General features: G+C 37.0%; 1 protein-coding gene across 4 annotated transcripts in view; it reads right to left on the bottom strand.

Moving 5' to 3' along the window:
- Positions 1-16,164, bottom strand: part of LOC105102307 (protein unc-13 homolog B) — a 166,962-nt gene extending 150,798 nt beyond the window's left edge. For all 4 annotated transcript variants that reach the window (XM_064490301.1, XM_031449968.2, XM_010995624.3 and 1 more), the window contains exon 1: positions 15,844-16,164. In XM_064490301.1, coding sequence (XP_064346371.1) covers positions 15,844-15,865 — 22 coding nt within the window. In that variant the 5' untranslated portion in view covers positions 15,866-16,164. The remainder of the gene's footprint in view (positions 1-15,843) is intronic.
- Positions 16,165-18,609: the final 2,445 nt, after the last annotated feature.

Genomic DNA, 18,609 nt, shown 5'->3' with positions numbered 1-18,609 from the left:
ACCAAAAGACAAACAACTACTTACGTCAAACTTTAACTAACAAAGCCAATGACTAATTCTAAAGTAAACAGAGTCCAGGTTATAAATGAGCATGTACAAATGCTCAAATATATATATTTAAATGTTTTCTAAATAAATACACCTCAGTTGGAATAGAGTTTACATTAACACACAATCAGATTTCTATGGTTACTGTTTATCAGAAATAATTCTGGCTTGGTTATACAGACAGCACAAGGTCAGTCTAGCCATCTATCCACCTAATTCCTTCATTAGACAGTTTGTTCAGGCTACAGTACAGTGAAAGGAAAATCTGGACATTATTTGAGTCATTCAGCTTAATGTTTTAACTTCAATTATAGTAAAACCATTATAGTAAAATCTCTTATCTTGCACATAAATCATAACTACTTCTTGGTCTTTATTAAAATCCATTAAATATCCCATAGGGAAGCCAACAGGTTATTAAATTGCTGATATATAGCAGATATATACACACATTAAACAAAATCAAATGTTTACTGAGCATTACTTATTATGTGAAAGATTCTGTGGTCCTGCTTAAGATATCTCAAACTAGCTACAAGCTAGAATTCAAGTCATTAATGTATGTGTGTGTGTGTACACACGTGGACACGTACACACATGTGGTGTGGTTCTTAGTAACTTACCTCTCTTCTCCAGTTGTAACAAAAAGTATAGCCCTAGACCTCAAGAAAGGTAGCAAGTTTTCAGGACATGATGGAAACAGCATTTAAAGATTATAGCAAGAAACATCTGTTAATACCCTAAAAGGAGAACAAAGGTTGTAAGTGACTTTAGATTGGCGTTCTGATAGAAATGGCTGGGTCACTCCAATGAAAGCAACAGATACTGACACCACAAAGACACAGTCCTCAAATATCAAATATTGGTGTCATTTCATTTCAGTGATTTCTTGTGATTTCATTATAGTGATCTCTTAACTGTAAGCAGATTGGAATCATTGATGCAGCAATTAATACATTCCCTTGTCTGTTTTATTTGGGTTTTTATACACATTTTCAAATAACTTATAAACTGTCATAATTTCAAATGAAGCACTACACTGGCACCTCTTAGCTTACCAGAGGTTTAGCTTACTAGACGCTTCTACAAGATTCTTTCCAGTTCTCAAAAATTAAAGATATAAACCCAGAGAACCATGTCAAATTCTACTCTATATGGTAATATTCCACTAGGAAAAAGAAATCAGGGTAAAGTGTATATAAAGTATAATACAATTTTGTGTAAAGGAAAAAAGTTTACGTATATAAACACAATACAGAGAAGACCGATGGAATTACAATTTTTTTCTCTTGATGTATTTTCCAAAATTTTCAAAGTGAGCATATATTGCTCTTATAATGAGGAAAATAAATTGTCACCAAAGCTTTCTCTACCATCCCCTAGATGAAATCTGTTCTATTTTAGTTTTAGTCTATAATGTCACATCATACTTTGTCCTATATCACAGTTAGTCTCTCATACCTGTCTTCCCTGCATACTGGTTGAAGAATGGACCACAACTGCTTATCTTTGTAAGCAACATAATATAGTGTATACAATGATGTCTAATACGTGTTCTTTAAGGCTGTATTGTGCTTCAGATGAAAACAGTAAGGCATATTAGGCTAATTTGATACAGAGCACAGGACAAACTTTGAACTTTAGTCTCTTGAATAAACTCCCGTTGAATCCACAACAAAAACTAATACATACACTAAATGATAGATAGATATTCCAACATGATAGTTCTCTTAGTCAGATACAGTCAAGACTAGTAGATGCTAAAATCTTCTAGTATCAGTTGCCTAAGAACAGCCAACCAGGACTTTGCCAGACCTAGCCAAGTAGGAAAATTTACAATTTTATCTAAGTTGATTTAGTATATAATGTCCCAATATAATGACTACCTTTCTCATTTTACATGAAAAGTAGTTGTATTTCAGTGGCACAAGTATCATCTTGCCCACTTGACAAAAGATAATTAAGAGAAGAGAGAAAATTTTAGTCTTAACCTAGTGAGACTCAAAAAACAGTTCTCCTGAATTCAAAATCCTGGATTTTCCATTATACTATAGGTCCTCTCAAGGGGAAAAAAAAAGGAATTTAAGTTGTGAACACTATTAAACTAGAGCCATAATGAACTCTCCAGTCTATAAAACACCTGCTATAATGTTGCCCCTGAAAACATCCTAAGCAATCAGAAACCATAGCTAGAGTGAGACTGTTTCACAGCCAACAGTGCACAAAACCATCTTCCCCTAAACTTTATTATAAGACTTTTTCATGTTTCAAAGCACTATCATATATTATTAATTTTATAGTTTGTAGTTTATAGTTAGTCAGAAAAATATAAATTCACGTTTACAGTACATAAAAGTACTAACTTCCGTGGGCCAAATGCCCTTATATGTAAAATGAGAATAATAAAGATAAACAAAGTTATTACAAGACTTAAATTATTAATCCTATCTGCCTATTAGCAGAGAGGTTGACAAAGAGTAAGGGCTCATAAAATGTTAGCTTCAGTATTCTATTGATTCTAAAATGATAGGACATTTTCTCCTATTTTAACAACTTTGAAATCAAAATGTGTTTTACAATCAATGATGTATCATAGATCAATAGTATTTTTTCTTATGATACATAAAATGATACTTCTTACAATCTCTGGGATCTTACAGTTGATAAAAATGCAGTATACTATGATGATGCTGAGTAAATGTTTACCCTGCCACCATTCCTCCACCCAACAGATCCACAAAGAATAGACCAAATCTATACCTCTAACTCTGATCTCCCAAGTCATGTTTCAAACTGTAATATGTGGACAGACTGGCAGCATCTCAAATTTAACACACCCAAAACCAAAATCATCATCTCCTTAGAAGCTATTCTTTGTTTCCCATCCCAATTAATGACATCATAAAGAAAAACCTGACTCCACCTTTACTCCTTCCTCTTCCTCTCCCAGCTGAGGCCTTTTCTGTCTCTCAGTTGGAATCAAACACTCCATCTCTGAACCCCATTTTATTTTGTACCTCTATTTTAGAAATTACCACACTGTATCTTGCAACATATTTAGTTCTACATATGGCTGTCTCCCCATCTTGGCTCTCAGTTTCTTGAGGACAAGGCCCATTTCCTACTCATGTTTCTATACCCTGGTAATTAGTTCAATGCCTCACCCACAGCAAAGTGCTCAATAAATGTTTATGGACGTGATCACATCCTCTTTGTTAATAAGTTTGAGAATACTTAAGCCTCTATAGAGGAATAAAAGGGAACAGCCAAGAATAAAAGTGACTATAGTTACAAAGGAATTTTACACACATGATCTCATTTAGAGTTTAATTCTCAACTCTGAGGTACACTGAACAAATAGTAACACTTATTTTTTAATTGTGGCTTAACAGTCAAGAGGCTGGCCAAAAGTTTTCTGTGATAGAAAAAAGAATTCAAACTCAAATCCAATTACAAATTCTGTGCTTCAGTCTATAAATTTTTATCCTTCTGCCCCTCCCCCTCAGTCTCATTCTCACTAACTTTCCACCCCAATGTGGCCCACAAGGCTCTCTGGTTGTGTCCTACCTACCTCCCCAGTTTCATCCTGACCCAGTTTTCCCTTCCTGTGTGCATGCCAGCTGTATTTGCCCTCTTTCAGCTCCTCCTCCTCACAAGGCCTTTGCACATTCTGTTTCCTCTGCCTAGAATATTCTTCTTTCCTTGCCTAAGGCCTCCTCTTCTTCCAGATCTCAGTTCAATCTTCACTTCATTTGTTAAGGCTTCTCTGACCTGAGTAGGTAACCTTCCCTATCACATGGTCTCATAACAACATGTACTCTCTTATAGCACAAATCATCATTGTATTTTTTTCCTAGTTGTAATTTTAAATTAATTTGTATGATTCTTCTTTGCTTAATGTCTAGCTCCCTCCCTATACAACTTCCAGGAAGGCAAGGGGCTTTTTAAAATCACAATCCTGCCCCAGGTACCTGGCATAATAACTGCTGAAAGAATGAATGAATGAAACCTTTAGCACTCTCTTTAAGCTTGCTAAATCATCCTCACCTCCTCACTTTACAAAGAAATCATTTATCTTCTCCACTTACCCCCATTTCATCTTGACTTTGTTCTTCATACAGATCTCTTCCCTTCAAGCTCCAAACATTCAAATTTGCTCTTTCTAAAGACCACTCTCAACCCTCCCCTTTACTGCAAAACTTCTGAATGAGTAGCCTATACTTGCTGATTTCACTTTATCATTTCTCCAATACTCCTCAACCACTGTGATATGATGCCTACACTCATACTGCTCTAGTTTTCAAATCCAATGACCTTGTAATTTTTTTTATCCTCAACCAGTACCTTCCATCTCTATCATCTGATCATTCCTTCTTCAAACTCCCTCTAGTCTAGACTTCAGACACTGACACAGCATCTCTATTTTCCTGCAGTTCTGACCATACCTATCAATTCTTCTGCCCATTCTCTTAGCTACAACATAAGCTCATTTTTCTCCTCTTTTATCCTCTATATGCAATTTTATTCAAGCTATTTTATTTGATTTTACTACCAACTACCTACAACTCCTAAATATTTATCTCTAACACAGGTTTCTCTGTTAAGCTATAGAAGCTACATTTTCTGGTACCATTTTCAGCAGTCATCTGCAACGAGACTGATACTTCTAAACTCAACATATTTTATAGACAATTTATCTTACAGACACCGTAAACTCAACTGAACCTAACAACTTTCCTTCCTCTCTATGTATTTTCTTCCTCAAAGAAGTCTAGGATGACTTCCTGACGTAGTTAAACAGATGTCATAGAGCTGGAGGAAGACCATTAATACTATTTCTATATTAAAATAAGTGCTCAGTCTATTCCTGGGACAGTACTAATCATTTTTACAATTACCTCAGCAATACTTCGCTATAGATACTTTCACCATCTCTAGTACTACAAGCCACTATCCACCTCTCACCTGAACACTCCAAGCAGGCACCTGCTTCCAGTGTTGCTAGCCATGGCTTCCTACCCCAATCCATTCACCACATACTGACCATTTGTAAAATATAAATCAAAGCATCACTCTTACTTACAATCGTTCAATGGCTTCCAATGCTGTATGTCACTCTTCTTTCCAATAACCCCTTCTTTTTCTCCTTCCACTCACAGTATTTGCTTCCAGTTCACTTTGCCTGAAAAATTTACCTCTGATCTCTGACTCATGGTTCCTTCTCATCATTCAGGTCTCAGGTCAAATGTCACCTTCTCATTGAGGCCTTCCTGTACAACACTACTTCAAATAGCTCTCCCACTCGGATCACTCTCAATCCCTTTATCCTACTTCTTCATCTTCGCTGTACTCATTATCTGAAATTATATTACTTTTTAGTGTGTATTGTCCTTTAATAGAATGAAACTCCATTAAGAATAGGAGCTTCATAAATACTTTGAATGGATATATGAATCTTAAAGACGTACAAATCAAGGTTCAATCAGTTTAAGTAACACATATAAGGATATACAACTTATAAGCAGTGGAGCTGATATATTCACCAACTCAGGTCTGCCTAAATCCAAATTTCTAACATCTGCACCACTCTAGTAAAGTATACTGAGAATAAAAGCTAGACAGACAGACTGAAGAATATAATCAGATAGTCAGGTGGTGAAGTTTAAAACTATAAAATCAGAGTATAGTACAGGGAACTATATTCAATAGATCGTAATAACCTATAAAGAAAAAGAATATATATGTATATATAACTGAATCACTATGTTGTATACCAGAAACTAACACAACATTGTAAATCAACTATACTTCAATTAAAAAACAAATAAATAAGTGATCATACAAAAAAGCCTATAAAAGCAGACCACCATTCCACATAGTGACATGTTCTATGATATGATCATGGATGTTGATGGCTGAAATGAGGTGAACAGCGGTTTATATCTGTATCATTTACCCCCCTCTCCTTGGCAAGCAGATTTCCTTCATCCATCTGCAGATGAAGTCTCTACAAATTTGGCTCAAAATTGACAGAAAACAAATGAGCTAGCCCTTGGAATCATCTTTATCCCACTTTGAATCACATGTAAAAGCAATTACCTTTCCATTGCCCAGCTCCTCAGTTGCTAGACAGATCTTCCTTACTCCCTGTCCTCTAGCCTCTTCTCAATATCACACACAGTGAAACACTACAGAAATTAATAAACAGCTGCAAGAGAAAATTAATAGCCTAACACAATCTACAGGCCTATTTGTTCTCCACAGTCCCAAATAAGTACTAAGTACTTAATGCACAGAAATAGAAGAAACAGAAGCAGCGCCAGGGGGAAAAAAGGGATGTCTTTATTTCCAAACGACTAAGAACTGATTTTCCCTATTCAGATAATTCTTCAGGAGAAAACAGTTTGTATAACATACACCCTAGCACAAACTTTCTCCTGTTGTATTTTCACCACATATTTTATCACTATGGGGTTCACTAGCACCAAAAAAGAAACCACCATGACTCTTTTTCCTTTGATGTCATGGGCTTCTCTTAAATGTTTGGTGGATAGTTGCTTTTGGAGACTACATTTGAGAATCAACAATTCATTTTTACTGAAGAAGACAAACAGAAGAATGAAACAGTTTCCTTTATGAAGCTGAACACAAAATTCTACCACATGCCTACATCTTTATTTCATTTCTCATTAACCACAGAAAAGACCACAATAAAGCAGGAAATGCAAAGTTGTTTATCTAACTTTCCTTACCAGGAGCAGCTACACTTAAGGATTCCGTACAGAAGGAAATACGTTATTTTTCCAGAACCTTAGGAAAATGGATTTCACTGCTTTTCTCTGACAGTTCAAATCTCACCAAGAAATTTTCCTTTATGTTCAATCTAAATTACTCCTGCAATAACTTCAATGCCTCTAACTTCTTCCCCACTTAATTCAACCTACACATGGTCACCAGATTAACACACACAGTAAAGCAGTGCTTTCATTGGGTAGAGTCAAATTTAACAAACCTGTACAATGACACTGTCTTAGACACTCTGAGATACATATATTACTTCATTTAATCTTCACAACAATCCTATTTGCAGGATATTTAAATAGTTTTTAAGCGTCTCCCACAAGGTGTTTATTAGTTGCAGGGGAGTGGAGAATAAACAGGAGAGAAATCAAATAATATCTGACTGAGTAGTCAAAATTAACATCACCAGTGAAAGACAGTCAACGTGTGCTTTCTGAAGTGATACCCTGAGAAGGACACACCATCAACTATGTAGTACTCCAATACAGGATCATTAATAACACACAAACCCCAAATAAGGAACACTCCACTAGAAAAGGAGAGGGGTTGTAGTCTTTTTAAAATGCCAATTTTTAAAAAAAATTTAAAGGCTGTAAAAATGTTCCATATTGAAGGAAGTTAAAGAGACATGACCACTAATCATAATACCAACTCTTAGACTGGATACTGCACTAGGAAGAGAAAAATGCTGTAATGGACATTTGACAAAACTGGAATATAAATAGCAGACTAAAAATACTGTTATTATTGCTAAATTTACTAAAAGAGATAACTGTACTATGGTTATGTCACTTTCTTCTTAGGAAATACACTATGAAGTACCTGGGGGTAGAAAGCCATAATGTCTGTAACTTATCCTTAAATGATTGTTCTCTGTAGTATTTTTATATTTGCAAATTTTCCCTAAGTCTGAAATTATTTCTAGATAAAAAGTTTTTTTTAATTACTGACATGAGAAACCATGTGAAAATGGAGCTCGATGAAAAAAGAAAAATGGACAGGGCGAATGGTCAAACAGTATGTAACTGTATGGGGGAAAATCCGAAAAGATGTATGTCAAAATACTAACAGTGAGAGGCTCCTAATGGCCAAAGATGGACAATTTGCAATATCAATAAGTTAACAACCACATGGATTAAAGCACATCAAATATGCTTAAATCTATGACTTCATAATAATACTGAAAACAACAGCAACTAATTGGTCACTGTTGGAGGACATGAAGGGACCAAATCACTATTTTCAAAATTGGTAAATAAAAAGAAAGAAGCATTTATCCTGATTTTCTTATAAAAACTCATTTGGTAGCTAAATAGTGAATATGATTTCTCTTTATTGAAATATTCCAACTAAAAAAGTGAAGGAATAATTAAGTTAGAATGTCACTATTTTACAGCCCCTAATTGACAGACTAAAGCATCAGCAGGCCTGAACACTGCAAAAAAGAGAGAGGGAGAACATTAGACAGTCTGGGTCTTCTAGTGAAGGACCCAATACCACCCATGAAGTAGGTGTCACAAAAAAAAAAAAAAAAAAAAGAAAGAAAGAAAGGAATAAAGAAAAGGAAGAACAACCTCAAGCCTCTAAATCTAACATTAACATTATAGGAAATTTCTACAAGGCTGAAGAACATGTTAAACTATGCCACAGAAATACAAATCAGCAAAGTCCAGACTGGGAAACATGACAGATGATCCAGTTTCTTCAACAAATAAATTGCAAAGAACAAAAAAGTGTAAGGGAGATGGAGATGAAACCTATAGATTAAAAGAGACATAAAAAGACCTAACAACCAATAGCAATGTGTGGGTATAACTGTGGTCTTTATTCAAACACTCGACTGTAAAAAAGAAAAAAACATTCATGAACCAATTCAAACACCAGATATTTAATGGAATTAAGGAATTTTCTAAAATGTGATAGTGGTTTTGTGGCTATGTTTTTTTAATCCTTATCTTTTGGAGATACACACTAAAATATTTATAGATGAAGTGATACAGTGTACAAATTTGTTTCAAAATAGTATAGAAAGGAGGAAGAATGGATGGAATTATTTTTTTTAAAAATGAAAATGTTGAATCTGGATAACAGGAGCCTACAGATTGATTATACTGTTTTATGTTCTATCTACTTTCCTATGTTTTAAATTCTCCATAATTAAAAGGTTAAAAAAACAAAATATTAACAGTAGTATTGAGGGATAAGATTTTAAGTGATTTTTGGTTTAAAAAGTTTTTTAAAATATTAACAGAGGTATTGAGGGTTACCATTTTAAGTGATTTTGGGTTTTTGGTCTTTATTTTGTTTTACCTTAACACTTTCCCATAGTTTCAAGTCATCTTCACTTGGCCTATATTACTGACAAAAGCTATGTGACAGGAGAGACCAGATCTGTCTTGTTCATCTCTACATTCTCAGTGTGCCTAATGGTACCTAATAAAAACTTGTTAAATGAATAACCTCTCTTTAGAAAAATTATATTTCCTTTTAAAAGTATGTAATACCACTAAATTCAGGGGCTATGCTATTATCTTTTTTCTGCATTGTAAACATGAACTATATTTCTTTCAATAAAGTGAGGGCCTCAAATTTTATTCTGAAATGTGAGATATTTTGAGCATAATGGACTTCTTCAGGTTATTAAAAAAAAAAAAGACATTATCAAGCCTACAGGATTAACATGTAAAAAAACATGTATTAATGCCTGGCCAAATGCTGAGAACTAAGGGCCATTCAATTCTCTTTTAAAAAAAAAAGTGAATATCAGAAATACAGTTACAAGGAAGGTAAACTGACAGATTTTGGGAAACTGTTTTATATTATCAACTAAGGTTGGACATATACATAGCTAATAACAGAGAAATTTTAATCCCAGATATACATATACTCATCAGAAATACATATGAGGTAGGGCCAAAAGATACAAAATATAAGAATATCTGGAGTGGTACTATAAATGATAATCCAAAATGGAAAAAAAACTAATGTCCAGGAAAGGTAAATAAGCTGTGGCATATTCATAAAATGAGATATTACACAGCAATAAAAATCAATAAACTACTGCTATATACATCAAGTGGAAGCATCTGACAAGCACAATGCTAGGCATAAGCGGTCAGCCCACAAGAAATATTGTATAATTCCATTTATGAAAAGTTCAATATCTCAATTATACCTGAATTTATTTTGTTTCTTTTTGGGGGGTGGAGGGGCAGAGGCAATTAGTTTTATTTGTTTATGTATGTATGTATTTATTTAAATGGAGGTACTGGGAATTGAACCCAGGGCCTCATGCATGCTAAGCCCTCATTCTACCACTGAGCTATACCCTCCCCCTCAACATACCTCAACTTTAAAAAAGCTCAAAAACTGGCAAAATGTGCTCAGTTTTGCTGTGAACCTACAACTGCTCTAAAAAAAAATTATGTGTATTAATTTTTAAAAAACATGCAAACTACTAGATAGTGTTGGAGTCAGATAATGGGAAAATGGGAGAGAGTAATGACTGAGAGGAAAGGTAAGGTGGGCTTCTATTTCTTGACCTGGTGATGGTCATATGAGTGCATTCACTTTGTGATAATTCAGTGACCATACACTTAAGATCTGTGTACTTTTCTATACATGCAAGTCAGCAAAAAAATTTTTTAATATACAAATACCAAATCTTCCCTGACCTTTAATAAAGACAGTCCACTAAAAGCTCCCAAACTTGAAAAATCTTTCTTTAAAAGTTAGAAAAAATAGTGCAGTAATTTCCCCACTCCAGTAGGAACTTAACTTATTCTGCTTATCCCAAGTCAAACCTAATAGTCCCAGTGGATTCTGGGTTTATATAAGAAAGGAGATGTTTTAAAGCCTATCTAGATTCCTTGGGCTCTTATCTACTACATAGATATGTACCATAAACAGGCACAGAAAAAGTACTCAACAAATATTTACTAATGATGCACAGCCCAAACTTTAAACAAACTCACATAGCAAAGTTTGAAATACACAGCACAGGTAAAATACACTCAACCTATTGGCCTAAAGAGTGCAACTTCCAAAAAGCCCACTTCTAGAAACTAAGATATTACATAATGTACTGTCTATAAGGAAGCGAACAATTTGTGACAACAGCTATCTATGGCAAGGGAAATTGGTCCTTTCCCTCTTCACTGCCGTCTGGCTCAGACAAAGCACAATCAACTTCCTGATAACATAGCTAAGCGAAAGGAACCCAGCAGCAACTCTGCTTCTAAGGGCAAGGACTACTCGAACCATGATATGATGAAAACCCAGCAGCAAGTTGTTAGCTAAGGCAGATGACAATAATGTTGAGTAAATAAGGTGAGAAGAAAGTACTTGACCTATCTCTTCTTACATCTGAAAACTCTAAAACTACTGTTTCTACTTTCTCACAGTGGTAATAAATCAAAATCTATCTTTGGAGTCTCTCAGGCTAGAATTAACCCACAATCATTAGGTGTCCTGAGTGTCCATCAGAGTTCACCTTCAAAGAGTTTCCCAGTAGTAACCATTCAGTTAATTAGATGGCTGATAAGTGATGATAAATTATGATAAGCTTTTCTAAGGGCAAGTCACAATATAAATCAACTTCCTATAGTTCTCATCACTAATGGCACTGTTATTCTGTTTTTAAAACACAAGTAATAAATGCTTAATATAGAAAATAATTTTTAAATAATACAAAGAAGTGAAACAAGAAAAGTACATGGAAATCATACATCAAACTTAAAAGAGCCAGAGTCTTTGGTCTTTTTGGTAAGCATAAAATATTACCTACTTGTGAAGGACCTGCCTCTAATGGTGGATTGCTGGCCTGAGAGATGCTGAGGCATTTGGTTTGCTAATGTGTCCAGGTGAGTGTAATTATTATACCAAGAAAACAACAATGAGCAAATCACACAGAAAGTCCAGCTGTAAAGCTGACTGGAGCTCTACAAACATAATAAAACTATCGACAAGGATGTTCATTGTAGCACTGTTTATAATAGCAAAATTATAAACTATAAATTATATACTGTTTATAATACCAAAATTTATAACAGCAAAACAAATTCTGAATGTTTATCAAAATGAAACTGGTTAAATTATGTATGCATGAATAATGGAATAGCATTTTGCAGCCATTAAAAGGAATAATTTAAATTCACATAAGCTGACAGGAAACTGCATTATTAAGTTTTTAAAAGTTGATTAATATTGTATACATCCATATACAGAATCTATATACTCATGTAATGAAATGTCTATGATGGGCAAGAAACAGTAAACCTCTAGAGAGTAAGAACAGGGAATGGAGACAGGAGAATTTTTTCCTTTTACTTCATATCATAAACTGTTTGAATTTCTTATCATGCATATACATTACCTCTATAATAAAAACAAAACAATAAAAGCAGTGAACAAAACACTTAACAATGGTGTTGAAGCAGTGATAGGACCATGATGATTTTTATTTTCTTTTTTATACTTTTCTGAACTTTTTTTCCTTTTTTTTTAATAGAGGTACTGGGGATTGAACCCAGGACCTCATGCATGCTAAGCACGTGCTCTGCCACTGAGCTATACCCACTCCCTTCTTTTCTGCATTTTCTCAATTCTCTATGATTAACAATATACTAGCATATAGTGCTTTTTATACCCCTAGAACTATTTTTTGTTTTTGATTTTTTAACAAGTCAAGTGTGGTCAGTTCTGGTTCAAATTAGGGAGAGAAATCCACAGCTCAATTATGTGGCAATTACAAAGAAATATGAAAAGAATGAATTCTCAAAACACTTCTTTGCTTGGAGAAAGTAGTCATGAATACCAAGACATCAAAATTTAAAGGAAATCAATGATGTAGTTTACTGAAGTTGCTTAAGTGGTACTGGCTCCTATGAAAGCAAAAAGATACCAGTATTATGAGGAAAGCTGTGCCAAATATTTGAGGACAGACTAACTGAATTCTATAAAAGAGTAATTTTTTAAGATTCAAGTCTAACCTTCCACTCAATGTCAAAATTCCTTTTACCATTCATTCAATCTCTGCTTAAAGTATTCTGTGTCAAAAAAAACCAAAAAACAAAAAACAAAACAAAACAAAACAAAAAGCCTAAGTAGTCCATTCCATTTGTTAAGAACAACTCTGTTAAAGTTCTTCCTTATATTAAGCTAAAATCTAATTTCCTGTAATTTTCAATCGCTGGTTGACTCATCCTAGTTATATCCCCTGGAATCACAGTTTTGTACACAATTTTTATTTACTATTATGATCCTCTCCTTAAATCTTCTCAAAAACTAAACCTCTGAATTCCCCAAATAGTTTCTGCCTTCTTCACTATTCTAATTATTCTCCTCTGAAGAAATTCTAGTTTCTCAGTGTGTCCCTTAGAATCCAATACCCTCACTGGACACAAAATTCCAGATCTATCTGACCATTACTATTATCTCTTTTGTCTGGGTCACCATGAGCCTAACAGCACAAGACTAGTGGCTAGGGAGCACACAATTCATTGCCAAATTAGTGGCACTGTTCAGACCATAAGTAATTTATGTTTAAAGGAGTTTAAAAGATTAAAGAATGTAAAGGAGAAAAATCACTGCAGATTGAGGAACTGAGGAAGTTTTCAACAACAAAAGTAGACTAAGCTGGAAAAGAATACTTTTTTTTAATTGAAGTATAGTTATAGTTGATTTACAATGTTGTGTTAGTTTCTGGTATACAACAGAGTGATTTAGTTATACACATATATATATTCTTTTTCATATTCTTTTTCATTATAGGTTATTACAAGCTATTGAATACAGTTCCCTGTGCTACCCTTTTTGAAAGAAATATTTTTTTGATAAGCAGAAAAACACAGAAAGACTATCTGAAAGACTATTTCAGAGGTACAAAAGTATAACAGTGCAAAGGCGGGAATGAACAAAATTAGTGCTAGAGCAAAGTATCTCTTTAAGGATAGGCAAGGATATAGGGCCAAAAAGGAGAGCTGGAGTCAGATTATTGACAGCCCTTAACCTGCAGGCAATATGGCATGATTAAAGGGTTAAATCAAGAAATTGACTTCTTGACTGAGATATCTGAGAATAATTAAATCAAACCAGTTTACCAATTTCTGCATCAAGTTAACTGAATTTTAACTACATGGGGAAAGTTTCAAACTCAGTTCTACTCCAAGATGAACTGAAATTTAGTTGTTCTATAATGTCACTACACAGGCTTCTTGTAGAATATGAACAACACTCCTTATCTGCCAAAATATAATGCAAAGAATGTCATTTTAGAAAGACTTATTTTGATCCATTTCTGTAAGTTTCCCCAGGATGAATACTTTGCCATTTAAGGCGAATACTTCTATACAAGGCAGCCGTTTGTTTCAGTAATTAATAATCTTCAAAAGACAATGACCTGCTGGTCTCTAATCCTCCAGGTTTAAAAGGAGAAATTTGACTAATGTAACATTAAAAGAGAAAGAACTTAGCTAAATAGCAGAATTTCTAGAAAATGGAAGCTGCCTTTCATTTAGAACAAATGAAAACAGTCGCAGCTCCTTCTCTGAAGTTTAAGTTCAATTAAATAGGAATTTCTGGTTTAATAGAGCTCCTGCCTGAAAAATCTTTCATAAGGGCTAGCTCTGTAATACGGTATAGCAATAGAGATTTAAATTGACCAAGAGACATTGCAAAACCCAACCTCTCCCAAATCCTGCTACTCAACAGCAGGGATCTAAAGGAATAAATAGATTCCCAGCTGCTGAGAGAAAAAGCAAAGCAAAATTCTCATTAATGAAAAATCAACCATGAAAGAAGAAAACTTCTATGTGTTTCATAATCCCTGGAAATAGCCAAATCCATTCTGAGTTAATGCAGATTTAACAAAACAGTAAAAGAGAACACAGGAAAGCAGGTCTGTTTGCCAAAAGCTGGGGGAAACACTTAACAGTGAAACCACAAACAACAATGCTTCTAATCCACAGAGCCAAAAGAAACATGAACTCTATCCAGTGAAGGGTACTAGGAAAAGGTTCTTGGGGATAAATTCTCTCTCACTCACAATCAAGCCACCTTATCCCATCTTGTTCAACCATGACAGGCTGTAACTTGAATTTCCCAGGATGAAATTCAATGGGTAATCCAAACCCTGCTTCTTCTGATCAGATAATCTCTAAAATCACAGTCCTTGCATTCATTCAAAACCAGCAATGAGCTTCTACCATGTCAGGCACCTGGAATACAAAAACCATTCAGAAACAAGTCTCTACCCTCAAGGAGCTTACTGAAGTCCATGCACCTCATCTTAAATCCCAAAGCTTGCCTTGAAGTACCTTCGGTGGGTCAAGCGTCCTCAGTGGAAAAGCAGCAAAGGCCTTCACCTTTAGTTACTGTGATAGAAGCTGAGTAAAGAAGTAAATCATACTTCATATGCTCTGCTCCAAAAGGAGCGAAACCGACACACCCTTCCAAGTCGAATAAGAGAATAATCTTAGCCTAGACTACACGGAAGGCGCAGGTGACAAAGACAAGCAATAGAGGGGTGCAAGCTAAAAAATACACTGTAAGGAGGTATGTGACAGCTGTACCACTCACTACACGTTCAAAGCGTGATAAAAAGAACCTGCTACCACTAAGCCAACTGTGGCTGTACGGTACAGGGAGAAGGAAGAAAAGAACAGAGGACTGCCTGCTGTTACCAGACACCAACTCTCCGCGGTCCCTGGCTCGTCCACTTTCGCTAGAGGAGAGCGACAGTCCCTGTTTAAGAGGATCTGGGCCTGCCAGCCAACACTGTCACACGGCCACCAGAACGGAGAGGTAACAGCCCCTCAAAGGAGCATGAGGAAAAAGAGAGCGGGAAAGAACTCTTTTAATGTTTATAAATGAGTTAACGTAATTGTTCCGTGACGCACGGACTGGAAGTGAAGTTTGGAAAAGGTGTTAATCCAACGCCCACTGGAGGCTCGTAGAGACCCCTCCGCGCCCTCCAACCTCAATCCGCGCACTCACCGCGCACGCAAAGCAGCGACATGGCCGAGGCGCCGGCGAGCCTCCGCCGAACCTCCGCCGCGTCGCCGCACCCGGCCGCTCCTTCTTTCCTCTCAGCAGGTGCTCCCGCTGCTCCCGCTATCGGCCTCGCGGGTCTGGCCGCTCCTCATGGTACCCGTCGCAGGCAGCGTCCCGCCGCTGTCTCGGACCCGCTCCAATTTTCACCGTCTGAGCCGGCCCCGGATAGCGGTGAGTACCGGGCGGCAGGCGGGAGACTGGGCGCGGCACCGCGGCGCCATCACTGGGAGGCAGGAGCGAGCGGGACTCCCTCCCCTCACTCCACTCGGGATCCGAGAGAGCGCCGGGAGGGAGCCAACCCGGGGTGCCCCGCCTCCCAGCCAATCAACTCACGCCTAGTCCGCCGACCCCGCCCCACTACGAGCACATAGGAGGTGGAGTCCCCTTCCTCTTTCCTTAGTGAAAGAATGAAGGCAGCTCCGCCCACTAATACGGCTTAAGGCAGAGAGGGGCGGGTTTCCCCCTCACCTGTGCGAGGCGGGAATTGAAGCCTTCTGCTCCTCCTACATGGGCGTGGCTTTCACCCAAGAACAGATTATTTTCATTGAAGAATTTCCATTGGACTTCCTTAAAGAGTCTGTCCCTTACAGCTGACGGAGTACCTACCTGTAATAATTTAACAAGATAGTACCAAACAGCAAGTAAGTTTTAATTAGCAGCTACGAAAAGAAAAAAAAAAGCGTAAAGTAAAATGTCTGGAGACCTCAGTTCTTTTCCAGACCTTTTTTCATGCGCTCCATTGTATTTCCAATGTCTGTAATACTGCCTAGTATATAGTAATCAGTCCGTAAATATTTACTGAATGAAGGATGGAGGGATTAGATAGTCGTTTTAAACTGAACACTTCTGGCAAGATGATGTATATACATGCAAGGAAGTGAAAAAGACCAGAGCGGAAAACAGGAAGGTGCATAGTATGATGAACAGATCCTAGTATGATGCACAGATCCGATGCCTCCTCCAACCCAAAATTAGGATTTAATTGGTTTGGGATAGAGCTCAGGCATCGTATCTTTTGAAAGCTCCCCAGATGATTCTAATGTGATGCCAGGGTTGAGCACCATTAGACTAGATGCTTCCTCAGTCCTCATTAGCCCAGCTCAAATTTCCCCGTTTGCAAGCACTTGGCCCAGTAGGATTCTGCCTACCAGACTTGGGGACAGTCTATTAAATAAACAGGGTCTTTGCCCTCTAAAAGCAAACCTAGTTACCATATGATTCCTCTCGCTGGAATAGGTGCTATGAGAGAGTGACGCTCAAAATGCTGTAACTAGGAACCTGGAGAAGGAAAGAAGACTTGATCTATCCAGTGTTTATCCAAATTTGGAGGAATACCCTAAGGAAGATTTTGAGCAGGGCAACTCAGCCAGCCTAATCAACAAAGAAGCCTGACCCTAAAGACAATAGGCAATCTCTGGGCTGCTGGAAGTTGAAATACTTAGCTATTTAGCCCAGCTGTTCTAAACTGCAAGAGCCAGGGACTAAAAATGTGTTGAACTTCTGGTTTCTGGAACTGACTGAGAATAGAGACAACAAAAAACAAACTTCTTCTCGAACCAGGGATTCTCCTAGGGGATGCAGTGGCCAGCCAACAAAGGATGGAAAGTCACACTGCCCTTGAAAATAGCATAGAGGAGTGGGAAACAACCTAATAAAATTGTGAAGAGCATGAACTTTGGAGCCAATCAGATTCACCTGGTATATTATCTATTGTCATGTGACAAATTACCCCAAAATTTAGGGGCCTAAAACAACACTTATCATCTCACAGTTTCTGTGGGTCAAGAATCTGGGTATGGCTTAATTTGATCCTCTGATTAAAGGTTTCTCCACAGTCTGCAATTCAAGTGCCATCTTGACTGCAGAAGGATCCACTTCCCAGCTCACTCATATGACTGTCGTCAGGACTCAGTTTCTCCGGGACTCAAACTGACAGCCTCAGTTTCTTATTGGCTATATGGACCTCTCCAGTATGGCAGCTTGCTTCATCAAAGCATACAACCTGAGAAGGCAATAGAGTCTACTAGCAAAACAGAAGACACAATCTTTTGTAACCTAATAATAGAAGTGACACCTCATTTTTTGCTGTATTCTATTCAACAGAAGCAAGTCATGCTTAAGGGAAGGGGATTACACGAGGACATGAATACCACCCTGCAGCAGGATCATTGGGGGGCCATCTTAGAATTCTGCCTACCATACCTGGATTTGAGTCCTCGCTCTGGTATTTGTGGCCTTGAGCAAGCTATGTGACCTCAATTTCCCAGGGAATAAATAATAGTACCTACTTCATAAGATGGTTTTTGAGGTTTAAATGAGTAAATGCATTTAAATTACCTGGTACATACTAAGTGCCCCATACATATTCGTTATTACTTAGATTGTGGGCATGAGAGGGGAATGTGGCTGGGAGGTAGTAAGAGACTAAGCAGAGCAGGAGTCATTGTCTGAGAGTTGTGATGTAGGCTCTGAGGCATCCCAGTTTCCCTGTTAAAAGTTTGGAGGAAGGAAGCAATAGAGTCCTCTGCTCTCCAGGCACTCGACCAGGACCAGTTAGACTCAACAGCAAGGCTACTGTACCTTCAGAAGAAACTCAAACGGGGATAGAAAGCCAGAGCCTCCATGCCCCACTGTCTTCATTAGTTTTTCCAGAACAGTACTTAAGTTCTTCAGCATTTGAATGGAATTCACACTTAGATTTAGCTGGCA

Source organism: Camelus dromedarius, chromosome 10, assembly GCF_036321535.1.
Source record: "Camelus dromedarius isolate mCamDro1 chromosome 10, mCamDro1.pat, whole genome shotgun sequence".
NCBI lineage: Eukaryota > Metazoa > Chordata > Mammalia > Artiodactyla > Camelidae > Camelus > Camelus dromedarius.
Note: the sequence above shows the minus strand (reverse complement) of the source record. Positions and strands in the feature narration are given on the sequence as shown.